This window comes from Lepeophtheirus salmonis, chromosome 1 (assembly GCF_016086655.4).
Source record: "Lepeophtheirus salmonis chromosome 1, UVic_Lsal_1.4, whole genome shotgun sequence".
In the NCBI taxonomy this organism is placed as follows: domain Eukaryota; kingdom Metazoa; phylum Arthropoda; class Copepoda; order Siphonostomatoida; family Caligidae; genus Lepeophtheirus; species Lepeophtheirus salmonis.
The window spans coordinates 34,043,500-34,067,125 of NC_052131.2; the positions used below are offsets into that span (position 1 = coordinate 34,043,500).

At 29.2% G+C, this 23,626-nt stretch overlaps 1 protein-coding gene across 5 annotated transcripts in view; it reads right to left on the bottom strand.

Annotated features, from left to right (window-relative positions):
• The window catches only part of LOC121125699 (band 7 protein AGAP004871), a 430,618-nt gene that overhangs the window by 60,844 nt on the left and 346,148 nt on the right, over window positions 1-23,626 (bottom strand). For all 5 annotated transcript variants that reach the window (XM_071891491.1, XM_040720912.2, XM_071891499.1 and 2 more), the window contains exon 5: window positions 2,762-2,844. In XM_071891491.1, the coding sequence (XP_071747592.1) occupies window positions 2,762-2,844 (83 nt within the window). The remainder of the gene's footprint in view (window positions 1-2,761; window positions 2,845-23,626) is intronic.

Consider the following 23,626-nt stretch of genomic DNA (forward strand, 5'->3'; position numbering starts at 1 on the left):
TGAAATGAGTGGCTTTTTGAGTTCCATCCCTCCTTTTACTTTCTTTTCCTCCCCATTCTATCTTTCTTTTTTTACTCCAATGGCCCTCTAGAATAGGGACTTTTCTAATTAGATTACTCCAAGAAAGAGATACTCGTATGTGGTAAGTATTGGGGTTTTTATTGAAAACTTTGAGAACTAAAAATTAAAGGTTTGATCAAAAATAATTGTTATGATTAAAATTTTGTAATGAAAAAAAAAAAAAAAATGTTAGGAAAACTAATTTTCATTGAAATTTGTAATTTGAAATTAAGCACAATAAATTCAGTTCCTATTTTACTCTGACATGTTATTGTACATTATAAAATAAAAAAAAAAGACTCATTGAGGAAAAGGAAAAATGCCTCATCCATATAAATCTAGATTCCCATATAAGTCAATTTTTATTTTATGTGTATAATAATACATCAGAGTTAAATATTGGCAAGATTTATTCTGCTTAAAATTTCTAAAGTGTGAATATACAAATTTCAGTAATGATTCGTTTTCTTCACATATTTTTATTACATATTTTAATCTTAAAAAAATATTTTTTACAAGTTATATTTTTAATCTTAAACGAAAAAGTCTTTTGTTAGGACGGACATCCTTAAATGTGTTGAATATTCCGATAGAATGACTTAGTAAAAATGTATTTACAGGGTGTCCACGATAAATTGGAACTACTTTAAACTTCATCCAGATCCATAATGTGGATATTCGGAGTTAAATGATACTAATATAAAAGGTTGCATGAACAATACACTATAACTTCTACCACAATTGTTTTGACGACAAACAATAGTCATAGTGTAACAAGCAAGGAGAGACACCATCCTCGAATTGGCTCGCACGGGACACAAGCCCCCTGCTATCAACAAGCTTCTTAACTACCCCAAGACCACGGTGTACCGGGTCCTCAATGCATCGGAGGTTGAGGGGAAGGTCTGCTGCAAGACCCACAACATGAGAAGTGACCAAATCCGCACTCCCCGCTTCCTTAAAGGCCTCCGGAAGTCCATCAAGGCTTCGCTGGGGACTTCCTTGTCCAGGTTGGCCAAGAACCGTGGAGTGAGCAGCTGGTCTCCAAGGCTGTGAATGAGGACCTCGGGTACAGTTTATACCGAATGTCCAAACAACACATCCTCACGGCATCCCTGAAGGGCACCAGGCTCACCAACGGTAAGCGTCTCCTCAATGACCTGAAGAGCCATGGAAGAAGAATCATCTTCTTCTCCGACGAGAAGAACTGGACTGTCGACAGAAGATACAACGTCCACAATAACAGGTGGCTTGCCAAGGAGAGAGAAGAGGTCCCTGCGGTCTTCACCACAAAGTTCCCGGCCTCCGTGATGATCATGGGTGTCATTTGCAGCACCGGTTAGGTGATGCCTCCTTTCTTCAATAATCCCAAGGAAAGGGTTAACGCGATAAGGTACTGCGAAGTCATGGAGGAGTTCGTGATCCCCTAGATGAAGGATACGGCCGCTGGCCGTATTCCAACAAGACTCAGCGCCTTCACACATCGCCATGAGGCCCACTAACCTCTTCAACTCCCACGACATCACTTCCTGGGATCACAACACCTGGCCCTCTAACTCATCTGACCTCAATCCGTGTGATTACTTCTGGTAGGGGAAGTTGGACAGGGAGGTGTGCAAGGTCAGCCACAAGAGCATTGCGGCCCTGAAGGGCTCCATTATGAGGGAGTGGAATGATGTTCATTCTGCAAAAGTCATCAGAACATGCAAATCCTTTAGGGGGAGGATGGAGAAGATGGTGGCTGCTGAGGGAGGACATGTTGAAACAAATTTATTGTTTAATATCATGTCTAACTTTTTCATATTAACAAATACACTCCAAATTCCATTTTTATCAAGCATGTTGAATTTTAAGATAGTTCCAATTTTTCGTAGACACCCTGTAATTACAAATTATTCACTATACACTGTAAGTGAATAATGTTTATAAAAGAAACTTGCTCTTTGACTCAAGTTGGAAAGGAGAGGGAAAAAATGCTGTTAATCATTTAAAGGTTTAGTGGGAGAGGGGCCAAAACACACGTCGGCATCTATACTGTACTACTTAACCTTTCCTCCGAAATTAAATAGAAATAAGAACCAAAATCAGGTAGTAGTTAGACAAATAAGCCAACCATATAGAGTGATAGAACAATTTTTACCAACATCTCATAATAGCTACCACGTTTATTCGTTGTAGGCCTTCAAATCACTATAAGATATTCTTTTTGAAAAATCTAATTTGGGCATATAACTATGCTAAATTGTGATTGACGAGAGACTCACTGAGGGACAACATCACTTAACTCAAAATATTGAATGAGGTTTTAATAAAAATCAAGCAAACTCAAATTGAGTATGACATCTATCTTTTTTTTCAAATTTAAAAAATCGTCGAGTTGAGTGGAATGAAGTCTTGAAAAATTTCGAGTCGACACAACTCTATTTATTAATGAAGAAGAAGCAGATATATATTTTTATACTTATGTCAATATTTTTTTGCTCTAAATATTTTCTCATAGCCTTTACCAACTCATTATTAATTGATTAATATATATTTTCAGACAAATAATACAACATATATAACCTCAAATTAGAGAGAGAAAAGTTTCATGCATTAACTAAAATTCCAGAGAAAAAATAAAATAACAAAAACCATTGTAGACATGCATTGAATTGTCGAAACAGAGATAACAATATAACATGCAATTTTTTGTCTTTACCTCTTGCGGTGGAACACCCAAAGTAATTGTTCTGAGGTCTACCTTTTGATACGACTCTATGCAGGGTAGAACAAAAAATATTCCTTAAAAAGAAAATAAGTATTAAATTATCACATTAATAAATTATATATCGATAAATGTTTTTAGAGATTAAAAAGACACACTTTATGCAATACTAACGGGAGTGCCTGGCATTGCTTAGAGTAATTAGGCGTCAACAACAGACGGATAGAAATTTTTTGCTTTATTAATAGAGACGAGATGTACTCTCCTTTTCTTTTCTTTTTATTATGACACGCTGAGCTTTTTTCTTACAAAAAAATTAATAGTAAATCAAATAGGAAAGATGCTATTTTTATAGGGGGAACCAGTTTTGTGAAAAGCAAATAAAAAAATAAAACAGTTGCTGCTTTTGTTTCCCTCCAAAAAAAAAAAAAAAAAAATTAAACAGCTCTCGCAGGTTTTACGTATAATTTTTCTACTTTGAATTTAAGTTAAAATTATTATGAACTTGTAGGAGTACTCAGCATTACTCAAAGTTATCATTGGTAGACAAACAGACTAAAAAACTGCTAGACTTTGCTTTAATCCTCCACACTTTTTTTTAATATGGTGTTAAATTTATTATATCAAGTAGTCACGTTGTTCTAAGATATGAAAATAACATTCAATAATAAGGAATTCACTGACAAACATAGATATGTACAAGTTTTCATTCAAACCTTTATATAAAAATTATAACTATTTTAATAAAAATCGAAAAAAATATAATATAACTGCGATAAAGTAATATAATTATTGCAATCACAGATAGAAAGACTTCTTTCTACAGCAATATTTTTAAAAATATGACGCGTTGAGCTTTAGTTGCACACGCTTATTCCTACTTTGTTATTTATTAAATCAACACTCCATACCCCCCATAAATAATAATTCAACAAACATGGAAACATTCGGATAATTTTTTCTAAAATAATAATGTTGATGTGATGAATATCATTTTCATTTCTGTACTTTAACTGCAACTTTTAAATATAATTTCTAAATATATATTTAAACCAATAATGTTCTGACAACTTAACTATTACACAAGTAAAAGATTCTTCTTAATCCTCCGTTACTTCCCTATCAATTAAAACACGAGTGTTTATCTGGGATGTTAATTTACCTCATATAAAAATGTATTTATAAATTCTCTTTTAATATTTTTTTCAGAGTATTCAGTAACAATATTTCAAAGAATAATAACTATATAAGTAAAAATTAAAGGTAATAACAATTAATTAAAAAAAAACATTCCAGCATTCAAAAGAAAAAATACTTACTAAATTATTTTGAATACAGTTCCTACAAAATGTGTGTAATGATATAAAAATCAAGTAAAAAAAAAGATAATATTTAAAAACTGTCATTTTTTACATATTTTGTTCCATTTGGTAAATAAATTTGTACTAAATACAAATCAAATAAATTATCCATATACCCATTTTTTTCAAACATTCATTGCTAATTTAAATTAGTCAAATAATCAACTTAAGCATATTTAATTTCGGAGCCTTTTTCATAAACATCATAGGTTCCTATTTTTAAATAATCCTTAAGAAAATTAAAACTTAAACTGAAGAACAATTAACATCGTCTTTTTTTTATAGCAATTCTTTGTATGGTTTATTTTTTAGCTTTAACCTAGGTATAAAGCAATTGAAAGAAATATTAGCTTTTATATATGATCTTTCATTTTTGTATTTTGTGGGAACTGCTTTACAGATAAGTTAATAAATGATTTATCTTTTGAATGGTGAAATGTTTTTATCCATTGTTATTAGCTTTAGTTTTCATCAATTTAACTATTTAACGTCTAAATTTGTCTTTGAATTGTAATTATATTTGAAATTGTGATTTTTTTAAAAAGCTTTAAAAGTAATACCTCTGTCATTTCACCTCAGTTCACCCATGAGTGGTAACCCTACCCGCGCTGGTTTTAATGAAACTTGGCACAATTGATCCCTGTGGGTAGAAACTAACTCCTGTGAAAGTTTATCTCATTTGGATCAATAGTTTAGGAGATATGATGTTTGGAATTTTTGACTTTTTCGACAAATTAGACCGGGATTTTATTTAAGAAACAATTGAGATAATATGTTTACTAGAAAATAAAAACAAAATACTTAGGGATTCACTATTATCTCAACTGATTGTTATATAAGTTATAGAATTGGAACTTTAACTTTAAACAACACGGGAATATGGAATAATATCCGGGGTATTCAAGGTCAAATTATAGTTTCGAAAATCATTACCCCATTTTATATTCCAACTCTGAAACTAATAACGGAATTGGTTTTCTGGGCTTATTACCTTTTCAATACCTTTCAGTTCATACGTTTAAAATTTACTTCATATGGTATCAATGGGATGTTATAAGGATTTTCAGAAAAATCTTGTTTGTACATTAGCTATGGGAATTCTTTTAAGACTAGTTATAAATCTTCATAAGTTTGTTTTCATCGCTGATTCATTATATTTTTGACGCTTAATCGATTTGAACAATGAAAATATAAAACCCAGAAATGATTGATTACCAGTATGATAAATATTTTAAACTTAGAACATTCCTTGACTCTCTCAAAAATAACTTTGGTAAAATTGAACCAGAACAATGCAATTCAGTGGACAAAATTATGATATCCTTCTTGGAACGAAACTCATTGAAGCAAAACATTATAATAACATCTCATAAATTCAAAGTTTTTGCTAGATGTAGTACAAGTGGCGTCCTTTATGACTTTGATATAATATGTAGGAAAAGGAATCACAGTGACTCTTAGTACGCAGCAAATGGTATGACAATAAGCCTGTAAATGTTGCATCTACTTATGTGGGTAGGAATCCAGTATGTACTGTGAAATGATGGTCAGTAGCTGAAAAAAGCAAAGTGATGTTCCTATCCCTGCAATGTTGAAATAATACAACACAAACTTGGGTTCCGTTGACCTAAATGAAATGCTTTTGGCACTGTACAGAATAAAAATATGTTTGAAAAGGTTATATCTCAGAATATTATATCATTTCGTGGATACAGTAAGAGTCAATTCTTGGATACTGTACTTAATGAAATTCCACAAAAAGTCTCTAAAAATCATCTTTCCAGATGTATTGTTATATCAATATAACACTTTGTAGAAAAGGAATGAAAAGGAATTTACTTTTTTTACACTTGTATTATTTGAACTATATTATTTGGAACTAAACAAAAATTATTGCTTTATTTTGCCTTTCAATTATGCCATAGCATCTTCCCGATGATGCCATATGGAATCCCTGCCATTTCCTTTCATATGCTCCCAATGATCCCATATAGAATCATTCTCGGTTTTTGCTTTAAACTCAAAATTTAACTTTGAAATGTGCATTTATGTGTTTAATGATGCCATTCCCATAAGATTTCGTTGTTGAATATTTTTTTTTCCAATCACAAATTAATTTGGGAAAGAAAGGGTTAAAAATAGTAGTTGAAGAAAATATTATTCAATTTATAGACTGTTGAGGGTTTCTAAAATAATATATTATTAATAACCAAAATATGTTATGCGTCTACATAAAAACAATTTTAAACAAAAATCAAGAAATATAGAAAGTCCTAATTAATTTTTTTATTTCATATACAAACATCCCAATATTTCATTAACGTAAATATTTCAATTTAAGAATTATTAGTCAAAATTTAGGGATGATTAATGAAACATATCACATTTAAAAATTTCTGATTTTTTTATTGTAAAATCCATCTTGTGTTCTTTTAAAATACAATTAGTGAGGGCTCCAAACCATTAATAAGAATAGATTGTTGTAAGAAATTGACAATAATTTGTCATTGATGAATATAAATATTGTTTCTTTTAATTTTGAGAAAAATCATTACAGTTTATTTGTGTGCTGACGGGTAATACATAGGACATATCACAGACATCTCACACTTCTCTTCTACCTTCTCTTTTAAAAAATATTCCTTGATATCTCGATAGTTAATTCTTAAAAAAAATTTACTACCTTCGAATCTAATCAAGTTACATTCCAAACAAATTCGACACAAAGACTAAATGATTTATAATTAACATTGAAGATGGATCAATACTACAGGGATATTTCAGTCTCTCGGTCAAAATATAAACCCCGAAAAAAAAAACATAATGCTGAAAAGCGCAACTATTACAGCATCAATTATTTACTTGTTTAAAATTATTATTCAAGGGCTTCTAACAACAATTATTTTTTTTGAGAAATGCGGGTTTAAATCAAATTTTTCATTGTTGAAATTTATAAAATAAAATTATGTCAAACTTTCCATATTTTTTTCAAAAAATAAATTCTTAATTCTAATCAATTGATAACATATTTTTAATTGTTAGACATTTCTTTTAAATTATACTATACATTTTTATATATTAAAAAAAAAACTTGCATTTTTTTTGGCATATGTGAATATAATGAATTGAATTTCCAGGAATTATTATTTTAATTCAATATGCATTATATTGTTTAACATTTTTTATGAATGCCTATCATAATATTATACTTTTTTAATTTATTATTTGACAGTTTAATTTTTCATAGATTGTTCTTTTTTTTTTGTAATTCCTTAATCAGACAATTTATATTAATCCTACCTCCCTTTTTCCAAACATGGACTTACTTTTTGGCTATTATTAAGGTTCTAAGCTATTGTTATTGCTTGGTGTTGAATATAAAGATAAATTATGTGAATATATTTTCACCTAAAATCATTTATAATACGACACAAGATGACTTCTTGCAAACCCGTAGTAAAGTGAGGGATTCCTAGAGACTTTCGACAGAGTTTGGAGTAGACCTTCACAAGATAAAATTTAGCGTCCAAAGACAGTTACAAGTAATACCATACCGTATATGCACACTTCTTCATGGATGATTACCGATCTGGAATTCAGGATCCTTATCTCAAGAGCCAAGAGGGGTTTCATTCAATGCTTTAGTGTTTACTTTTTCGTTCTTTCTCTCTCTTCCAGGTAGGACATTCTAAATTTAGGGACTTTTCTTATATGATCAGTGCAAAAATAAGTTTCATCCTTAAAATATTGTCATGACCTTATCTCAAATCGACAACAGTATAGAGCTTTTTCGGGCAAGCTTTTTTTTTAAATTAAAGTTCAGACTTTGAGCTATCAAATGATATACTTTTCAACTTTTTGAATATATTCGTATTGAAGCTATGAACCATTGAATAAATAAACACCTTTAAACTTTTGTAACTTGAGTTATAAGCATGATACAGACATTTAAAAAATAGTTTTAAATTTGTTTAACATTAGGCTTTAAAATATATTCGCATAATTTATATTTAACACCAAGCGCATTCAAAAGCCTTGAACTTTAAAAATGTATGTTGGACAGTGTAATCGAAAATAATATATAATTAGTGTATATATGTTTAATATCATAGCTGAGACTTAGTAAAAAAAGAAAAAAAAAACCTTTAAGAGACGTCACATCTGTTTACAACGCCCATATAAGGTAATGATGTCACTCCTATCTTTTTTTTTTGGCTTAACTGTGAAAAAATAATTTGTTAACGTTAATGTTAAATATTCTTCTAGATATCTTAACTACCCTTTCATTATATATTTTTTATTTGAAATTTTTTTCAAAAAAGTTCCGAAAACTAAGCCCCACTCAAAAAAAAAAGAAGAAGAAGAACAATCTGCGGATGTCCTTGTATCATATAAGCAAATATACTTTATAGATATATCATCATTGACTACAGGTCTGTGCAATAAAACGTGGACGTGTCAATTATTGCATAAACATGGGAAGGTTTAGTAATTTAATTTGACATTTTGGTTCAATCGTCTTTTATGCATAGTCAAATAATAATAAACATTTTGTAACCTTGTCATCAGTATGAGTAACCAAAAATCCAAAAGGCACCAAATCTCAGATCTAGTAGATCTACATTCATTATTGTTATTTAAGGTATATAGCACAAAATTGACCATCAGTATTTTCAATCACAGTAGGTTTGCCCTTTAAAGTCTTCACAAAAACAACTACATATTTTTGAGTATAGTTTCGAATAAGAGTTCTATTCTTACATGAAATAACTATATTGATGAAGATTAGGAAGTAACAATTGATAAAAAATATTCCAACATTTTAAGGGTAGTGTATTTGTTGTGTTATCTTGAATACAGTTCCTTCAAAATATGTATAATCAGACAAAAATATGATTCAAATGAAGGGTCATATGTGGAACCTACTAATTTTATATTATAGCTAAAACTACAGAATAAATCTTATATTTATAACTTAAAAAGATTTGGTGTGAAAAAACATAGCTTTTTTCAGTTTCAATTTTAATATCCTTATAATAGCAATCTGGGTTTTAGCATGCAAGTGTGTGTTCCATGAGATGAATTTTGTTCTATAGCACAATCGGTGAAACTTGCTCATTATTACAGACTTTAAATTTCTCTAATAATAGGATCCAATTATTTAAAATAAAATACGAAATCCATAAAAAAAGAAATTAAATTTATTTTTTAACCATTGAAGTGGCTTGTTCAGACATTTCAGAATGTTCTTTCATCCCTTAATCAGTATTTTTGACAATGACAATCAATTTAATTTAAGATACATGACATCCCGTTTAACTGTAATTTCTTGTCCACTAAAAAACTTCATTAAATCATTTTATGATTAATAAATTCAAATTGCATTTGAAATTTATAGCTTATCGGGAAAAACTTTTTTGGATAAAAAAAAAAAAAAATGGCAGATTTAACAAAATTAACAAAATAAAACTGTTAGTATATCTTATGCACAGTCTTTACTTTTCATAATTTAGGCCTGTTTAAAGTATTTATTATTATGGTTATAAAAGGGTTAAGATTGATCGACGATGACGTCATTTAGTAAAGATTGTTACATGGGGTGGATTTTGAGTCTCATTCGGACGTTTCCTTAACCCACTTCAGTGAAAATCTGATATTTAACAGGATTAGAGAAATGGGAAAAAATAAACCATATTTTTAAAATGTATATAACTATATCGTTTTTTGACGAAGTTGCATGTATTATAAAAATAATAGCTATATGATTATAATTTCCTAGCTATTTTGTATGTTTGTTACATTTCTTCATTGAAACACTCCATTCATCTATGGAATGTAAATTAAAAGCGCAAAATCAGGATCAGTATAATGACAATACTGGATCTGCAAGAGATTGGCTGGTCCTGCCAAAACATTTGACGCTATGTGGCCGACGTTATTAAGAAAGGCGGATTTCATTATGAATAATTGAATTTTATTAAACTGAGCTTTCAAATAATAAGAAAAGTATGGTTCTACCCACATCTAGTTTGTTTTGTATAATCCTTTAAATATTTTCCCAATTTATCTGGACCACCCTTTATAGGCATGATTGACGTGGAAACCCACATTTACTCTGTATGTATGTACATAAATTAACTTTTTTATAGTTGGTGTAATATAACAACTTATATTAACGAATATAAATAGGCTTTACTCCTGGGACTACATACATATTTTTAAAATAGAAGTCCCTCATATTCAGTATCAAAAATACAGACTTATCTTATTTGTACCCTTTTAATGTTAATTAAAAATATAATAAACAAACTATACTTCATAAAATTCAATAACGCTTTTGTAGCCCAGATCCGATTGATAAATTAACTAAAAAGAATATCCATGATTTTTTTATTTGGGTATTCTATTTTATGTGTATCTATGAATAAAAAAAAGGAACCTTTTAGTATTTTGATATTGAGTTTAGAAAAAAAAAGAGATAATTCTTTCTAGAGAACATAATGATTAGTTAAGTACTATAGCTAATCCTGCCTATACAATTTATAGTTGAAAATTGGCATATCCTTCATAAAAAACAAAGTGGCTAAATTGCTTGGTAGCTCTAGAACATTTCTAATAATATCGGTATCCCTTTTCCCACGCAAGATGTCGCTTTTGATGATAGTTTTATATTAAACACCACCATAATTGGTTTGATTATTGAGTTTATTTGAAAAGGAATAGCATGGGTCCTGAACTCCAAATGTTTCTACAGATCATCAATATCCTTCATTCATAGATAAAATGAAAAACAAAGTGTAATGTATCATGCCAAAAAACTTTACAACAGACGACAACAACAACACCCACTGAAATAAAAAACAAAAAATGCGTGTATTTGTTCCGCAATTTTTTGATGAATTTTATATTATTGTAATAACACACTATAATAAATCACATTTGTTTAAAAAAAATGATATTTCCAATTACACAAGGAAAGTAATAAAGTCTTAAACATGCATATGTTATATATAGAGATGTAAATAATGGCTTAATTGAGGTCAGCGTAAAAATAACTCCTGAGAGAATGCCATAAAAATGTAGTAACTTTGAAAGACGACATGTATCTTCCGACGGATATCACTATGAATATGAAAACTGTGCAAATCTTCGTGAGTGTAAATGAAAAGAAAAATATAGGTTGGCAAAGACATATCAGCTGACAGAGATCATTTAATAAACTAAAATGCCCTTGCTCGCTAATATATTTGCGTTATAGAGAAATAAATATATTGAGACGACAGGTTATGTTTCATTGTAGTTTGGGATTGTGAAGCAGATCACGTCTTTTTTGAATATGAAACTCTTGTAGAAAAATTTACTCACTGTTTTTTATTTTAAATTAGCTGAGTCAATTGAATTAATTGAGGGATAAAATACAAATATTTCAAAAGGAAGAAAAATTTTAACTCCCTGAAATGATTAACTTGTGAATATCTCTTTTCTAAACTTTCTATTTCTCCGGGCCATATCATTTTTACTTCATCCATGTTTATTACCAACTGTAATTTCGATCAAGCTTATTTCTCAACATGATGCTCTATAAATTTCTTTCTCTATGATTTAAATTTTCAAGATAGGGATAAATAATTAAGAGGACTAATAATATTTTCACTTATAATTAAAAAAAAAGGTTTCCTCACGAAAATCTTGACAATTTTCACATCCCTAACTCAAAATTATAAGATTCCTTGCTCACTGATACGTTAGACTTTTGAAAATAGTGTGGAATAATTAAAACAAGAATCCATATTTTTCTCTTGGTAACATATGTATTCTTTTTTAATTATATGTTCACTGCAATTTTACCAACATCAACACCCTTAGCTATTTGAAGTAAATTAGTTTTACTCTAGTGTGCTTGTATCTCTTCTTAATTTCTACACTTGTAATTAAATATTTGAAGATTTAAAAGTATATCTAATTACTTACAAAGTACGAGTCAAAATCTTCTACATATAAAAGTCTTACTTTTTTATACAAATGAAAGTTATCAGCTAATCCCCTTTCATCATTTGAATATTAATATGTAACTTTCAAGGAGGTACAAATAAATTGGGAAAATCTTTTAAGACTTATAACAAACGAATTAGATGTTGTAGAAACATATTTTTTTAATTATTTTATGGCTACATTTAATGAAATTGAATTATTTAAAATGAGATCCACCTTACTAGATAGCCTGGGTCACATGGCGTTGGAAGCTTTGCTAGGCCCAGGCAACCTCATGCGGATCCAGTTTGCAATTGAACTGGTTCTGCACTTTTAATTTACATTCCAAAGATGAATGGAGTACCCCAAAGAAGAAATCATACCTTGTATAAAAGACATTGCTCCAGCCCCAAGTCTAAAAAATTTCAGACCTGTACTCATTTCATTATGACCGAGTTATCAAGAAATTTGGATCTTATTATAAATAATTTAACTTCATTTATTTGTAAGTTTCAAATAATAAAAAAGAAATGGTTATAACCCGTCTAGTTTGTTTGTTATAAGCCTTTAAATATTTTCCTAATTTATTTCGACTATAATGTAGTTTAAATACAAATTTTAATAAAATTCTCTTTATGGTTTTATATTATTCAGCATTTCCACATGAAATATATGTGATATGTAATGAATCATAGAAATTGATTAATCTTTTTCCCCCTTCCATTCAATTGTATCTGAGCATTTTAATAATTAAATAAAATTAATGGGCTAGAAAAATGTTTTTTTTTTTTTATTTGCAAATATTATAAAATATTACATTCAAAGTTAAGAGTTATTATAGTTTGTGACCAATGCTTCATGTATGTATGGGATGATTCAGCATTAGAGTCTCTTCAAAGATTAAATTACTCATAGAATATGTATTAATACTTTGTACAGGATTAATATACGTCTGCATACCATTCAGTGGGCTTATCTGGTTTCTAAACAACTTGGGGATGAGCTGAAGAGTCCCGGGCTTAACAAAGAAAACACGTATTTCTACGTTCATAATTGGCTTTTTAAAATCAATAAAATAATTTACATGATTATAACACTTTTCAAGCCATTGTTTAGATTGAAAGATACTTTTTCCAATCAAGAAGCAGTGTAAAATCGAAACACAAAGTTTTTTTTTGATCCATTGTTTTGGAATAGCGAAAGTAGCGTCACACATGGCTCAATAACTCGCAAACTGATGAACAGATTGTCATGAAATTATGACAGATGTCTTTAAAACATAGGTACTAACTAATGAATAAAATAATAGTGCCATATCGTGGTGAAGCCCTAAACTTTTCAACCCATCTATATTAGGCACAATGTTTAGTAGCCTTTGCAGCTGTAACCGGAGTGTCCATGTTGAGATTGGAAACTACATTGGCCTGCCATAGACCATACCTTACAATGCAATGTCAAGGGGGTTATGCTCATATGAAGAGGGAGGTCCAAACTCCTCAAAATTGTCATTGTATATTTCTTGCACTTTATTTGAAGTTTTGGCTATAGCTGGGAGCAGATGCCTAGAAAAATATCTTTACACAATATTTTTAATTTAGTTACGTTTAAGTTAATGAAATTCTTACTCTTGAAACGATTCATTACTAAAATTAGATATTGAACCTAAAAAAATTGAATGTTTATCACTTGGATTGTATTCAATGGAATATTATGAAACTCAATCTACACTTACGATTTTTATTCTCAGTAACACTCTTTGCTGGTGAGTCTGAAAATTCATTCCCTTTAAGATCAGAATGGCCATTGCATCAATCAAGATATAATTTTTTAAACTCCTCCCTTTGTTCAAGATTTTTTTTCTACATTCTGACTTCCTCACTGGTACTAAGTGAGTTAAGGATAGTAGCAATTGCTCATTGAGAATATCATTGATTTATCAAATTTTTGAGGGGTTTTCTTACTTGATGATAGCCGTCACTGATTTTTGCGATTGTAAAAACCTCGGCTTGGAACACAGATGCCTGATTGTAATGCCATCAGTAAGAGGTAGATTCACGTATCACTTTCAGTAATAGCCTATCCAGCACTGTTGTTACAATCTTTATCTTTGGATCCCTCAGTATAGATGATTGTGTCTGGGTTGTCATCAGTGCTGTTATCAATCTAAACACGACTAATTTTAATTTAGTAACTATATTTGTTAATTTGGGCCAGATTGAGTATTTTGTCGCTCGAAAAACGGTTACCTCGACTCCTTGGAAGACTACCAATGCCTTCCCAGCTAACCCATAGAAAATGTTTTGTTTTCCTTCTTGATTTTTTCCTATTTTCATTGATGAATTATACAAGGGGAGTTATCAAGACAGCCTCCCTTCCTGAGGTCGGCATTGATCGTTAAGTGTGGGTTATTCAAAGAAGTGCCTTTCTTTGGTTAGTATTTGGTATTTTTACTCCAACTTTTTTTGAGATAATGGCATACCCCCGAAACCCTTAGATGATGATACGTCAGATACAGCCAGCCTCATACAACCAGAGAGCTTTACCTGCTGTTAGCCCCCAACTTTTGTCCTATGATTTCTTTGGTGTTCTTTCCAGGTGAGCCTGAACATCGACTGCATAAAAAACCGGTTTTTTTTCATAGATAGTTTTCAACCTCACTTAATTTCCAACATGTCATTAAACTAATGGATTCTTGGGAAAGTAAAAACATTCACTGTCGAATTAAAAACAAAATGAATCATTGAAATGTTCTGAACCTCTTGTGATAGAAAAGAAGAATTTATTACTTGATAAATGGAGTATAAAAAAAACAGATAATATAAGCTGAGTCGTAAAATTTATAATTTATTTTACGACTTATATTTGAAGATGTGTAAATTATCGAAATCTTGATGAATGTAAAAAAAAAAAAGAAGTATATCTTGGCAACTTTGATAAATGACATCTGTTGACAAAGATGATTATAAAACTATAGCCTTTTAACACGCTGCAATGTTTTGAATTTTTAGGGAGAAATAATTAATCAGTTTCTAATTCCCTTTTAAGTTAGTAATGTATACCTTATTATTTATGTATACTAATGAAGATTTAGATAATTTTTTCCCCTAGTGGAGGATTAGTCATGACTTTATTGGTTTTTTTTAGATAGAAAAGGAATGGAAAAAATAATTGATAAACCCGGGTAATCATAAGATATTATACATTAAAAATTAATTAATATATTGTTTGACTTAAATCAAAACTTGCAACTAACTAGAGAGTTTTCTAATTAAACAAATAGACAATACGCATAAAAAATCGCTTATTCCCATTGACGTTATATTACTTTACCCTCTACTGACTTATTGACATGGTGCCTTAGATACTAATAAATTATTAGTAAGGGGAATAGTTGAAAGGAGAGAGGTCAAAAATACGTTATCTGTATATGTTGTTACTTGTACAAGTTGCTTTAACAAATAGTGTGAAATTGTTTAAATGAGATACTAGGCCATAAATAATAAAATAATTGAACATCATTTGTATTGCCGATACATATATTAATAATGTAAATTTTGACTTTTTCAATAAAAATGACCAATTCATTACGAGCATTTGATGGCACCTTGTTAAATTCCAATGCCCACATTTATATTACTTATAGATACATAATATTCATTTAATTTTAATCCATCAAAATACAATGATAGTATCAATAAATAGTTGCTAATTAGAATCACCAAAGTTGTAATTATATAGTGCATTTTGAGACAAAGAAATTGTAACATGTATAATCTACTTATACATGTTGCAACTTGTCAAAAATCGTAACTTGTACACACCATAAGTATTTAAAAAATTATAAGATCATATTTAGTAAATAATTTAGATATATAATTTATATTCTTTTCCAAAGAAATATTTGAAAAATAAATCATAAGGAAGTAGAGCTTTCTAAATGTTGAGTCCCAGAAAATTTCTTCAAAAACAATTTAAAAAGATATACCTGCATAAACAAATAGATATAGTATTATGAAAACTAGAAACTAATTAATTGATATATGTATATAATATATGTATACAAATATAATTATATCCCTCATGGTCAAATCCAAAAATACTGCCAAAAACATTTAAAATCCCTACATGGATCATTAATTAACATTAACAGAAAATAATACGTCTTATGCCAAGTACTCAATTAAAATTATTTGTATTAATGTGTTATGTCAACATATAAATATATATAAACATTTATCTATTTTATATTTCATGTATACATAAGTAGGACAACATGTTTTCTAAATGATGTACAAGAAGACAAGAAAAATATTTCAACACTTTAATTTCAATTATATGCAGCTTTTCCAAAAGTTACAATCCGCAAAAAACTTTCAAAGAAAAGTTGATGTGTTTGTCAACCGTTTTTGAACTATTTCGCCGAATGAAAATGTAGGACAAAAATGATATTTAAAATATTGATTTATGCGATTAGAACAAGCGCGTAGAAAAATAGCTCAGGCCAATCTCTTCAAGTCTATGAGGGACCATGCAAAAGATCTTGGAGTTTCACACTAGACTGCCCAGAGAGCTATAAAAAAGTGGTGGGGGGAGAGCTTTGTTAGGGAGGATAGGGCACTTTTGACACCAGCAATGAAAAAAACCAATTTCATCTGTAAGACTCTTTTGAATGAGTTATTTTCAACTCTTTTTTAACACTTTTGGCCCCCATCAGCCCTGATCCTAACACTCTTGACTAAAACTTTTCGGTGCATGTCGAGGGTAAGGCCGGTAATTTCCGTCATGCAAATACCAAGGCTTTCAATGCCACTATCATCCAGCACTGGGCACCATATTTATAGTACTAACTTTATTGAAATTCTATTGTTAATTAATAAATTAATATCTTTTTGAATTCCAAAAGTCAAGGTGTTCAGATTTTAAAGGAGTAATCGGTAGATATATAAACCACTCCGTTACTTATCTAAAAATTAATACAAAAACATAGCATAAAACAATACATTGTTATCATGCCGGAACTATATGGTCCCACATTTTTAGACTCAGTGTAATTGATATATAACAAATTTGTAAGTTTATCTTACTATAATGTAGCCACGATATTATTTAATCCTGGAAGTAGATCCTGCTCAAGATTAACGGACATTTCAGTCAATAGAAATTTTTTATTTAGCTATTTATGTCTTCCAAATATATTTATTTTTGAAGTGTCGTTTTATTGAACTTATTTCTTATCTGCAAATGTGAAAGTTCATTAATTTCAGTATATTTTCATATATTTATATTGGTGAGTGAACACAAAAGTAATCTTGATTAAAAATCAATGCTCAATTTATATTATTATTATTTCAAAGTCAAATTTTTGTCATTTATAGGCCTTGCATTCAAAATTCTGAAATAACTTTGAATATCCAAGAATGTTGCCTATACTTTAAAATCTTCATTTGATTTATGAGCTTTAGTTTAATTTCCGATATGAATCCTTTCATATACATTAAACCAATTCATTTTTATTCCTTTCATTGAGAAAATGAATTTTATCTACTTAAGTGTAATTTTTGGCGCTTTCAATAGGGGTAAAGGAATCATTTGTTGATATAAATTAACTATAATTTGTGGAAAAATACGGATGTAAACAATCCAGAATCAATTTTGGAAAAAATCTTGCTAACTTGTTTGTGTGTTGACAGATTACACATATACATTAGACCTATTCATAAGTATTCTTCTTCGAATTTTGATATGTATTCAATTTTTTCCATGCTTTAATATGTAAGAAGCACAAAAATCATTTTTTTAAAGGATGTAAGTATATCTTATACACTGCCTTATTGACTTTAAAGTTTCTCCAATATGCCTTTTTGACCATTTTGTGTAGATTTTGGACAAAAAGTATAGATAAAATACACTATTGAATGCAAAAAAAAAAGACATTCAACTAAAATACAACCATTTTTGAATGGTACTTTTACATATTCTATTATCCAAGTATTAAGATTATCCACTGAAATTAAGGTAAAGAGAAACATTTAGGTGCATGGAACGCAGTACTAAAATTTATTAATGTTACTTTCTCTTATATCTACATATTTTTTCCGAAAAATGTATTTATATTTTCGAAAGATTATACACTTACCTCAATTTCGTATTTCCAAAACAATTTTCTAATACCAACTTGAAAATCAGAAGGATATATATGATTATATTATTTGATATATTTTCTTTTCAATAGCAGCTGATATATATCCTTTTTATTTATTTATAACTGAACTATATTTCGTTGAATGAATTTCTTATCCGTTGGCAATTAATACATATTTTTGAAAATAATATTTGAGCATAATAAGAAATGGAAAAACGCAGAAAAGTGAAAATTTATTGCTTTTCTTAGCTTCTATTCAGATATTATATACAATACCATATACATTATTTAAATGTATAAAATACATATTCACATAAACTTTCATTTGAAACTAAAATATCTATTTTACACTATTTTTTCCTAATACTTTCAGAAAAGAAAAAAGAAAAATTTGTGGTTATAATTTTACAAAACAAATATATATTGTATTTTTTTATATATATGTTTGGAAAAATATACTGATATATCTTGTATTGGAAGACTTTAGTTAAAAGTCATATGGATGGGAAAGTTATATAAATCTTCCTGAGACTAAATCAAAAAGAAAAGTACATGTTGGCAACTAAGATCTTCGACATATGTGTTGAAAGAGATCAATATAAAAACTATAGTGCTCCTTGCTGGTTTTAACAATTACTTACTACTATTAGTATGTTTCCAAAGTTTTCCACGTTTTTTGATGTGTCTACATGCACAATGTCTCTTTTCTCTCTATGCTCCGTTAGTAACGACAAATATGCAGATTTTTCATGATAAATTATATATCAATGTCGCAACTGTTTGATTTCCATATAGACAAAGGGCCATTTAAAAAAACAGCATTGATATTAAATATACAAAATTAAGCCCAAACTATTTCTTAAAGAATTTTGACTTATTGTTCGTGTCTTTTTTCGGTTCATATTGAAATTTTGGGTTTCCATATCCAGTTTCATGCCTATTTAAGCATTTCAAAGGGTTTTCTATATTGATAATTTTCCTCTTAATCCTCATTTTTCCGCTTTATCGATAACTCATTAATCAATGCTACTGAAACCAATTCTTTTGTTAAACACCACATATGCAACTCTATTGCTTTGATAGGGACTCAGGCTGCGCACTTTTATATTCTATGACATTATTAATTCAATTTAAATCATTTATAGGAGAAAAAATTAAGGATTGGGCGGTTTCTCATCAAGGAATATAAAAATATACAAAGAAATGTACAAATTGTTTTAATTTTTCCAATTGTACATCGTAAAATACTGTTTCTTTTGATAAGGATTTATTCAAATTGAAAGTAGTATCATTTTAATTAACATTTTTGCTATCCACCGAAAATTTTAAAAAGCTTTAGGTCTTTGATTTTCAGAATTTTATCAACAAGATAAATGTATGTCAGTTGTATTAATTCTTTATTCTCCCCCCTTGAATAGCCAAATTCCAAAACTTGCATGCAGAGTGAATTTTTAATGTTTTTTGCTGTCTCCATTTCTCCTTTTAATCTAGGTATTTCCGTTTTTTTTTGTGGTTTAATATTTGAAACCTTTTTAAATATTCCGAATAAAGAAACCTGAGTACTTTTGGATTCTAATAAATCCAAGCTTTCTCGAATATGATGCCAATAAGCCAGCCAAAAGAACTCTCTCTTCAACAATTGTTAAATAAATATACGTTCCAGAGCTCATTTCTCAGTTTTCGATGCTGCTCTGTCAAAAATCACTACCCAAACTACATTTCCAATTACGCAATAAATTAAATGAAGTCTTTGTAAATTCTCTGCCGAGTATTTCGTTCAATTTTTCTGTGTGATAGTGCAGGAAAACCAAGTAATTCTACTCCTCCAGCTGACAAACATGTATGGCTAATATCCTTCCAATCAATTAGGATTATTAAGATTTTCTTAATTTTTTTCAATCTCACAAGATTTCCATAATGGATGGGAGCTTCCAGCATCTTTTAATTTGTTTTGCAATACTTGTAACTGTTACAATACTTGAGTTATAAGAGAAATGTGGAATCCAATTCGTAACACATAAGGCTGCTTCATATTTGATTTTTTTGTTCACTTAAGGAAAGTTTTCAACTTTAAAGCGCTTAAAGTTTGCTAAACACTACAACGAAACTTCTTTATAGCTTGGTAATTTTGATCTCATAAGATAAACAAGCTGTACTGTGACACTGATAAATTTTTTTGTGTCTTAACACTTGATAATAATCCTTTGTTACTGAAACCAATATGACAAAGAAAAATATAGAATAAAGGCTTTTTGTGTAATAACACTGATCGAAAATTGGACAGTGCAATTTTTATAAAATTGTCATTTTTATGAAACTCCTGATTTGGCCTCAGGTTATCAAACTTAAAGACTATGTAGATTGGCCACCAAGAGATTAGGATAGAGGAATCACTCTAGTACTCATGAAAGACCGAGAGTAACAAATAGAGGCTTATTCCGGAATTATAAGTTTAAGTCCTTGTTAAACTCGGAGTAGAATTGAGGATCAATATCGAAGTAATTGCATTATATACAAATGTTCTCGCTATATACGGAGTGAGATTTGTGTTCATTTTATTTATTTTACAGCTGATTTAATAAAGTGTCATGACAGCTAGGCTGTTCTCCTCAATTTCAAGATTACCACTTTCATTTTTTTTTTACATAGCCGCTGGACATGCGTTATGCATCACGGGTTAATAACCTATCCCTATTTGCAAGGAAAAAGAAAAAAGTAGAATGACTATTGCATCAGTGTTAAAGTCGAAGTTGAAATTGAAACAAATTCACCAAGGCCACATTTTACTTCTGGAGATTAAAAAAAAAAAAGGATGAATAAAAAAAAAAAAGGCACCTTCACAATTAAAATGCACCAAAAGCATTATTCAGAGTAATGTAACAAACACCAATTTTAAAAACCGATTTTAAAATATTTATGTTTTAGCTTTTTTGAAGAATTTGAATGAATGTAAAGTTTTTTTTTGAATATGTGAAAAGTTTATTTTAGATTAACATTAATCTTTTACTCTTTATTTATATTCCTAAGATATTTTAGTCCCTATTTTTAATGTTTCTTTGTATAATTAACTACCAAAGCAAACTTTTGTATTCATATGAATACTTATCTTTTTTGCAAATTATAATTTTAATTACATATGTATAATGTCTTATTTGCGTTAAAGTATACTCTCTGTTTTCATTCACTGTATCTAAGTAATATTTTAAGAATTTCTTTTAATTTCTTTGATATTTGATGCAATAGCAAAAGAGAATAATCATATTTGACCTTTTCTCAGGCATCTGAAATGGTAAAAGAATGTGCTATACTTGTTTCATAAAAAATATGACTAAATCAACTACAAAATATGTGAGCTATAGTTTTTAATTTATGATGATTATCTCCTATTAAAAATAATTTAGACTTAAAAAATAATCTTATTGCAATAAAGGTGCTTGAACTGACTCAGACTCCTCATCGATTAGACAAATTGCCATATATTACATTTGATGTCTCATTAAATGTGGTATCAAGTGAGTACTAAAAGTGACAAAATGATTTGAAATACCCCCAAACAATCATGTCTCAATATCACTTCTACATGCTTATTAATATTCTAAAAACTGAATTTTGTGTCAGCTAATCCCTTTCCCTCTCCACTTATATAGCTCGTATAGAAAGCTAGGTAACTTAAATATTGTTGCTTTAAACAATACATATGTATTACATAATTTTCTTTTGTTGTTAAAAATCAATATTGTATTGGAAACAAATATTCTAGGAAATCTGCTTACGTAAAAAGTTAATGTTTGTTTCTTTATTTTTCTATCCATGATGGTAAGGATTTATAAAATGTAACATGTAAAAATACGTAAACAACAATACGTGGAACAGCCCAGGTTATTGGCTCTACGAATGTACTGTAGATTTTTTTGTTAAGTGGAGCTTGCAATCTACATAAACCCAAGGTTAATAGAAATACAAGGATATGCCATAACGCTTTTCCGACTGATGTTTGACTTCCACTACGTTTTTTCATAATGACGTTAAAGAGTATAACTGTTACCAAGATTAGTCTATAGGTCACTGTTAGAGTATTGCTCTTATACTCTATGACGTCAAAATATGTCTGCCATGCCAGCAGTACATCGAATTGAAAATTCTGGGAAGACCAATTAAATGGTAACATATCCTTGCATTTCTATTAACCTTAATAAAATCGTACTTTAGCAAACCTTGGACTAAACTGGATATCACTGCATTAAAACATAAATTGTTAACAAATCAAGTTAGGCCTCCATGTTAATGGATAATATAAATTCATAATACTGAATGGATTTAAGAGTATATATTTTTCTTTTTGAAAAAAAAAGATACTCAATATCCTTTATAAGTAAACCTTCTTTGTATAACGGGGTTAGTGGAACTGTATAAAAGATAAACACAAAATTAAACTTAATGAACTACATGATATGTACTGTTGAAGGATTATAATAATATTTAGTCATTGAAATGTTGTATCATTACTTTAAATATTCCATCCATTTTGCATTAGTAAATACCAATTTAATATGCTAAAAATACTTAAATGAGTATAAAATATCGTGAAAAAAAGACATCTTTATTTTTAAATAATTTTTTCAAGATCATTTTGGGGTTTTAACAAGATATAATTTTTTATCTTTACAGTTAAAAAATTAAATATTTAATTTAGATAAAATGCAAATTTTGAGAATCAAATCAGTATCTATCTGTTATTGACAAGGTTGCGTATAATAAGTTTATAAAATAATATCTACCATATTATTATCTATATAATCACATTTTTAGACAAAGTCTCAGAAAACAAAGTGAAACGACTTCTAAGCCCAACAGGTAATTACATTCACCAAACCTCAGTTAAAAATTGCTAAATTTACCAATAAATTTGACCCAAGGCATTATCAAGATAAATACACAATTAAATTTAATCTAATTGAATGTTTCAGGAGTATTCTGAAGAGTATGACCAATCAAACCTAGATTCAAGCGATTAAAAAATATTCATAAAATTCTAGTCAAGGAAAGGTGCATGGAGCATATCAATAAAAAAATGAAATTATAATTCTGAATTATATATAGTTTAATTTTTTTTTACTGCGTTATGTTCATCATTCGTATCGATCATCATTGTTAGGGATGTTATTTTTGTATCGAAAATTAATTGTTTCATTTTTCTTTCCCTCTGGAAAAGTTCCATTCCTGGTATTTTTTAATTTTTTTTATTCAAGGGCACGTGAATGAGTGAACATAATATAAGTATATGTGTTTTAGTTTTGTTATCTCTTTTCTGAGATACCTTTTAGATTTGAATAGTATATTTGATTATGTATATATATGGATAAATTTGACGTTAACAGCCTGATT